Source organism: Petaurus breviceps, unplaced genomic scaffold (assembly GCF_028583685.1).
Source record: "Petaurus breviceps papuanus isolate PSGF00001 unplaced genomic scaffold, PetGlider_PUasm1.0 128, whole genome shotgun sequence".
Taxonomy (NCBI): domain Eukaryota; kingdom Metazoa; phylum Chordata; class Mammalia; order Diprotodontia; family Petauridae; genus Petaurus; species Petaurus breviceps.
The window spans coordinates 10,317,737-10,324,417 of NW_027185664.1; the positions used below are offsets into that span (position 1 = coordinate 10,317,737).

The 6,681-nt window shown below is 42.1% G+C and overlaps 1 protein-coding gene across 1 annotated transcript in view; it reads right to left on the reverse strand.

Moving 5' to 3' along the window:
* LOC138172320 (uncharacterized) overlaps window positions 1-6,681 on the reverse strand; it is a 56,320-nt gene that overhangs the window by 25,245 nt on the left and 24,394 nt on the right. Inside the window, exons 7-10 of the mRNA XM_069102047.1 lie at window positions 6,325-6,657; window positions 5,806-6,021; window positions 5,639-5,701; window positions 5,060-5,258 (exon numbers count right to left, since the gene is read on the reverse strand). Coding sequence (XP_068958148.1) covers window positions 5,060-5,258; window positions 5,639-5,701; window positions 5,806-6,021; window positions 6,325-6,657 — 811 coding nt within the window. The remainder of the gene's footprint in view (window positions 1-5,059; window positions 5,259-5,638; window positions 5,702-5,805; window positions 6,022-6,324; window positions 6,658-6,681) is intronic.

Below are 6,681 nucleotides of genomic sequence, written 5' to 3' on the forward strand. Positions count from 1 at the left end.
GATATGATATGATATGATATGATATGATATGATATGATATGATATGAATGATCTGATATGTTGTGCTTTAGTTGTGTTCTCTTATTCTTCTTCTAGACTCTAAGCTGTATAAGGTCATAGACCACGGTTTATTTAGATTTGGTTTCCCCTTGTGCCTTGTACAGTGTCCTGTACACAGAAGGTGTCTAATAAATGTTTTATTTGGTGACAGCAGGGTTCTGGACCCACCATTTAAATCACTGCCTGTATACTCTAACATGGGTTCAATAGCCTCGCAGTTTCTGGTGCTGCTTTAGACCCCACTCCCACCCCACCTCCCACTTTTTACTGACTACAGTCATTATTGGGGCTTCTATAAACTACCCCAAATCTACCTTCCTTGTTAGAAGATGAGTAGGTGTTAAGGACAGATTAGTACCCAGAACTGACTTCTCCCTGATTTGCCTAGTCAGCAGAAATGAAAGACCACTGAAGAGTGTAGAGTTTTGGAGAGAAAGTGGATAAGGCACCAACAGGATTTTGTGTTACAAATAGTCACAGGTTTTTCTATTCCAAGGTTTCTCTAAAACCTGAACTCCAGGAATGAGGAAGGCATCCATTAATAAGCTTTAACTCCCCAACAGGGTTAGACCCTGATAAGTATCAGTGAGATGAGGAAAGATTAAAGACATAGAATTGATGACAGTAATTGTGGCAAATTAAAGCTGAGTCACAAGCCACCCATTTTCTGAACCACCATATGTTACAACCACCACCCACTTGTTTCAAACTCTGCAAAAGGTCTATGTGCTAGATTTGACCTAATTGGTCTGATGAAGAACTCCTGAAGCACCTGAGAGGACCCAAATGCCATTAATTCCTGGAAAATTAGTCATACTCAAGGCAACGATGAAAAATTAGGATTGTTAAGGGTCAAAGAACCAAACAAAACAAATTAAGTGGATTCTTCCACACTGTGTAAAAGACAGGCTCATATAGCTACCTCCTCTACCTGCTATACTCAGTCAATCAATATGCATTTATTAAGCACCTACTATGTTCCAGACTCTGTGCAAAGTGCTGAGGATACCAAAAAAAAGGCAAAAGAAAATCCCTGTCTTCGAGGAGCTCACAGTTTAATGGGGAGACAGCATGCACATAGCCATACATACATACAGACAAGCTATACGCGGGGCAAATAGGAAACAGTTAACAAAGAGAACATGTTAGAATTAAGAGGGATTGGGAAAGGTTTCCTGTAGAAGGTAAAATTTTAACTGGAGCTTGAAGAAAGTCAGGGAAGTCAGGAAGTAGAGATGAAGAGGAGGAGGAATATTCCAGGCAGGAGGTAAACATCCAGAGAAACTGGCCAGAGCCAAGAGACAGAGCGTATCGTTTATGGAATGGCCAGGAGACCAGTGTCATTGGACTAAACAATTCATAAAGAATAGGGGGTAAGTTACAAAAACCACCCTAGAAATGCTGGAAGAAGTCTAGGTAATGAAGGGTCTTAGACACCAGAGGATTTTGTATTTGATTCTGGAAGTAATAGGGAGCCACTGGAGTTTGTAGGGTATGTATTTAACATGGTCATACCAGCACTCTGTGAAGGTTACATTGGTGTCTGAATGAAGAAGAGACCTATGTTGGCAAGACCAAGCAGAAAGCTATTGCAATACTATGGGCATGAGGTGATGAGGAGCTACAATCAGAGAAGAAAAGAGGGTGGATTTGAGAAATGTTAGAAAGATGAAATGGACAGGCCTTGCCGACTGATTTGGTTATGAGAATGAGAGAGAGTGAGGAATCAAGGAAGACATCTAGGTTTGGGCCCTGGGGGTAGAAGGAAGGTGGTACCTTAACAAAACAGTTTGGAAAGTGGGAAGGTTTAAGGGGAAATATAATGAGTTTAGTTTTGGACATGATGAGTTTAAGATGTCTGCTGGACATTCGATTTGAGATGCCTGAAAGGCCACTGGAGATGCTAGACTAGAGATAGGTAAATAGTTTAGGGCTGGATAGGTAGATTTGAAAACCATCAGCATAGAAATGATCATTAAATCCGTGGGATCTGATGAGATTACTAAGTGAAGCAGTATAGAGGGAGAAGAGAAGAGAGAGCCCTGTGAGACACACATGGCTAGTGAGTATGACCTGGATAAAAATCCATCAAAGGAGACTAAGGAGGGGTTAGATTAATAGGAGACCTTGAAGAGAGTGATGTCCTGAAAACGTAGAGGGAAGGCAGTGTCCAGGAGAAGAGGATGATTGACAGTGCTAAAGGCTACAGAGAAGTCAAGAATGAAGACTGAGAAAAGATGAATGGATTCGGCAATTAGGAGAACTTTAATAACTTTGAAGAGAGTAGTTTGAGTTGAATGGTGAAATCCAGAAGCCAGATTGTAGAGAGTTAAGAGAGTGAGTAGAGGTACCTATCATAGATGACCTTCTCAAGAAGTTTAGCCACAAAAGGAAGAAGAGACAAAAGTGTGAATGGAAGAATCAAGTGAGGGCTGGCTTTCTTTAGGATGGAGGAAACATGGGCATGTTGACAGGCAGTAGGGAAGTGGAGAGTAGTAAGGGAGAGATCGAAGATAAGTGAGAGAATGGGGAAGACAGAGGAGGAAGTTTGTTGGATGAGACAAGATGGAATGGCATTGCTTGTGCAGGTGGATGGATTTGCCTTGGCAAGGAGCAGTTACCTCTTTGTGTAAGACAGGAGTAAAGGACAAAGGCAGGCTCCCATTTTAATAAATATCAATATAACATCTAGTCCTCTGTGATGGAGCTAATTCTACATCCTATAGCTCCTTCTTGCCTTTCCCTGTGACATTTCCTGCTAAAGAGATCCTCTCCAGAACCATCCCTGCAGACCATATATACAGAGTCATTATCCAGTGAAGATAATCCTTGATTGTCCTCAGTGCCAGTCCTGCCTCCACCCAAGCAAGCTCTCCAAGAACTAAGCCCATTTTTAATTAAATTTGTTTTTTTTTCCATATAAGTCTTTAACATCTGGCACCAGGACACTGTCTTTCCTGAGCTAAGACCCTCCGCCCTAACCTTAGAACCCCTAGGAGCTCTTTAGGGGTCGTTGTTCCTTCAGGGAGGCATTTTTGCAGGTATTTCTGACTCATGCTTCCTAACTTATCCCAGGCATTCAACCAGGTTAACCCCCTGGATACTTTAGCTCCCTATTAATTACTCAACATCATAGAATCATAGATTTAGAGCTCAAGGGAACCATTAGGTATTATCTAATCCAACTTCCTCATTTTAGAGATAGGAAGCTTGGGGAGGTTTGAAAAAAAGATTAATACAGAGTCACATGAATTCCTAAGAAGTGACATAGATTTGAATTTTGTTCCTCTGGTTCCAGATCCTTGCAGCATCCCCCACCGGTTCTCATTTATACAAAACCATATACAAAACAACCCAAACATTTCCCAGTTTACTTCTACGAAGGGCTAACTGGAGCTGTGTCTGTCTCAATCTCTCTCTCTTCTATCCCTCCGTCCCTCTCCTTTCTCTTTCCCTCCGTCCCTCTCCTTTCTCTTTCCCTCCCTTTCTCTCTCCCTCTTTCTTTTCCCTCTCTCCCTTTTTCTCTCTGTATCTCTCCCCTCTCTTTTCCCTTCTTCCCTCTCCCTTCTCTTTCCCTCCCTTTCTCTCTCCCTCTTTCTTTCTCCTCTCTCTTCCCTCTCTTCTCTCTCCTTTCTCTCTTTTTCTCTCTTGTATATGTGCAATTAGCTACTAGACTAAAAACTAATATCCAGCAAAGTCTTCAGCAAGAAGTACAAGTTAAAATATTCCCAACTTTCACCAATGCCCTACTTTCATGCCTCATTATGGTATGATATGACAGAGACCCTGGGTCCATTAAAAACTTTTGCCACTCTGTATGACTAAACTGGAAAGGCTTCAAGTATAATTCTGGAGATAAACCTTATGTGTGTTGTTCAAGGACCAGCCTAACAAAGTACAAAGATGTTCGTCACCTGGTTGGATATGCGGTACTGAATTGTCCAAAATGTAGCAACTCTCAAAGCCTATTTAACTCAATTGTAGAAGAGTCGGGATCTACAATGTTTCAGTGAGTGTATAGGAATAAAATTTAAAATTGTTGAAGAATAACCCCCGAGAAAATTACTACTACAGAACTTTTCAAGAAGAAATTTCAGTTTAATAAGAATATCATGCATGGTATCCAAATACAGCAGAAGAAAGAAAAGAAAGCACAGCAGTATTCACCTTCTCAGACATTGTCACAATACTAGAAATCTGAAACCCTTTCTTTTGCACAACAGCTTCCAAAAACAATGATATTTTATTGTTTAAAAATATAATTTATACTTAAATTTATTTTCTACAACTATCTAAAAGAACAAACTGATTTTGTAAGTATATTTGATCTCATCAATCTGGATATTTTCTCCCCCCATGGAAGGAGACTACAATTCATCCATGTTTGCCAATCCTATGCAATGCTCCTCTATTTCCTGTTGCAAGTTTGCAGTGGGGGTCAGAAAGTATCTTCCAGTATATTGGGAGAGAGTCTCCTCCTCAAATTCCAGACATTAGGAGGATACTAGTGAAATAGAGGGCCATCTACTTGCTGTCCTTCACTCTTAGTTTATCTTTAACAGTAGTGGTGGTCACCATCATAGCCTCACTTGAAGCTATGGTGGTCATAGTTTCTCTAAGGGTCCCATGTATTGCTTAGTGAACAGTTGTATTCTACAGTACAGCCGTGATGACAATGATGGCTACCACTACTTTGGAGATTGTAGAGGTTGTTGTGGTCTTATGTGTTAGGTTGATATGATAGTCTTTAGTGAAGTCGGGTTGTGCCTATAGAAGTGGAGCTTTTGTGGTGTAGTTGTAATGGTTCATGTTCTAACATGGTAGTGGTGGTGGTGGTATCTTTGGGGCTCTCAGGCACAGTTGTTATGTGACTCTAATGGTCCCAAGTTCAGCTGGAGCTGGAGCCCTGGCTTCCAGTCAAAAAGTCCTGTATTCATATTGGCTATCAGACACAAGTTGCAAACCTGGGCAAATCAACTTCACCTAAAAAAGTCTCAACTTCTTCATCTGTAACGTAAGAGAGTTGGAATCCATCCAGCTCGAGCTCAGTGATCCTGTAGTGTCCGTTGCTTCAATGGTTGCTATGACTGTAGTTGTCTCAGTTAGCTGTGTAGCTATGCGGATGCCTGTGGCAGTCTCAGGTATGGCTGTGGCGGTAGCTGTGGTGGTGCTGGAATTATTCTTATTCCTGAATTGATCTTAAGAGCAGTTGTGGCAGTGCTCTTGATTGTGACCGCATGGATTATAAGTTTTGTTTGTGGATTTAGTACTCTAGGATATAGCTATGGTGGCATCTGAAGTGTTATCAGGTATAGTTGTGATGGTAATTACTATACTATGGGACAGTAATGACTACAATCAGCTCAGCTGAAGATGTGACGTTGCCTGTAGTGCTCTCAGGAGCAGCTACAGTTGTTCTTGGTCTCATTTATAACCATTAAGGCGGTGCAACTACAGATGTAGTAGCTATTGTGTACTCGGTTGTAGCTGTAGTCAACTCAAAAGCCAATGTAGTCATGGTTGAAGTGGTCAGACTGAAACTCTCCTGATAGGTGTGGACTCATTCAAGCTGCAGTACTGTCAGTAGTGGTTACAGTTGTAGTGGGGGCTGTAATGCTTTCAGCTGTAGCTGTGGGGGTACCTGTAGCAGTATCAGGAGATATTGTAATGGTGACTAAAATAGTGTCAGTTAAAAAGAGATATGCTGGTCTGGGGATACACACTCTGTTGTAACTATGGTTTTACCTGGAGCGGTCTCAGACCTAGCTGTAGTGCTGGCTATAGTGCTTTCAGGAGTAGCAGTGGTGGTGTCCGTAGTAGTCTGAGGAGTCACAATAGAGGTGCTGGTAATGGACTCGGTTGAAACTACAGTTATGTCTATTCTGGTCTCAAGAATATTCGTAGGGGTGGCAATAGTGCTTTCAGCTGTAGCAGTGATAACTGCTGGGGACTCAGTTGTAGCTATGGATGTGCAGGTAGTGGTCTAAGGAGTAATTGAGGAGGTGCCTGTAGTGGTTTCAGCTGTAGCTGTGTTAGCTATGGATGTGCTAGTAGTGGTCTCAGAAGAAGTTGTAGAGGTGGCTCTGGTACTTTCAGTTATAGCTGTGGTAGCTGCTGTAGATTCAGTTGTTGCTATGGATGTGCTAATAGTGGTCTCAGAAGTAGTTATAGGGACATCTGTGATACGTTAAGTTGTAGCTGTGGTAGCTGTTGTGGATTCAGTTGTAGCTGTAGAAGTGCTGGTAGTAGTCTCAGGAGTAGTACTAGAAGTAGTTGTGGTGCTTTCAGTAGTAGCTGTTGTGGACACAGTTGTAGCTGAGGATGTGCTGGGACTGTTCTCAGGAATAGTGGTGACTGTGATGATAGTGGTCTCAGGAAGAGTAGTAGTAGAAGTAGCTGTGGTACTTTCAGTTGTAGTTGCTGTGGACCCAGTTGTAGCTGAAGATGTGCTGATAGTGGTCTCAGGAGTAGTGGTGGATGTGGTGGTAGTGGTCTCAGGAGTAGTTGTAGAAGTGGCTGTGGTGCTTTCAGTTGTAGCTGTTGTGGACTCAGTTGTAGCTGTGGATGTGCTGGGACTGGTCTCAGGAGTAGTGGTGACTGTGATGGTAGTGGTCTCAGGAG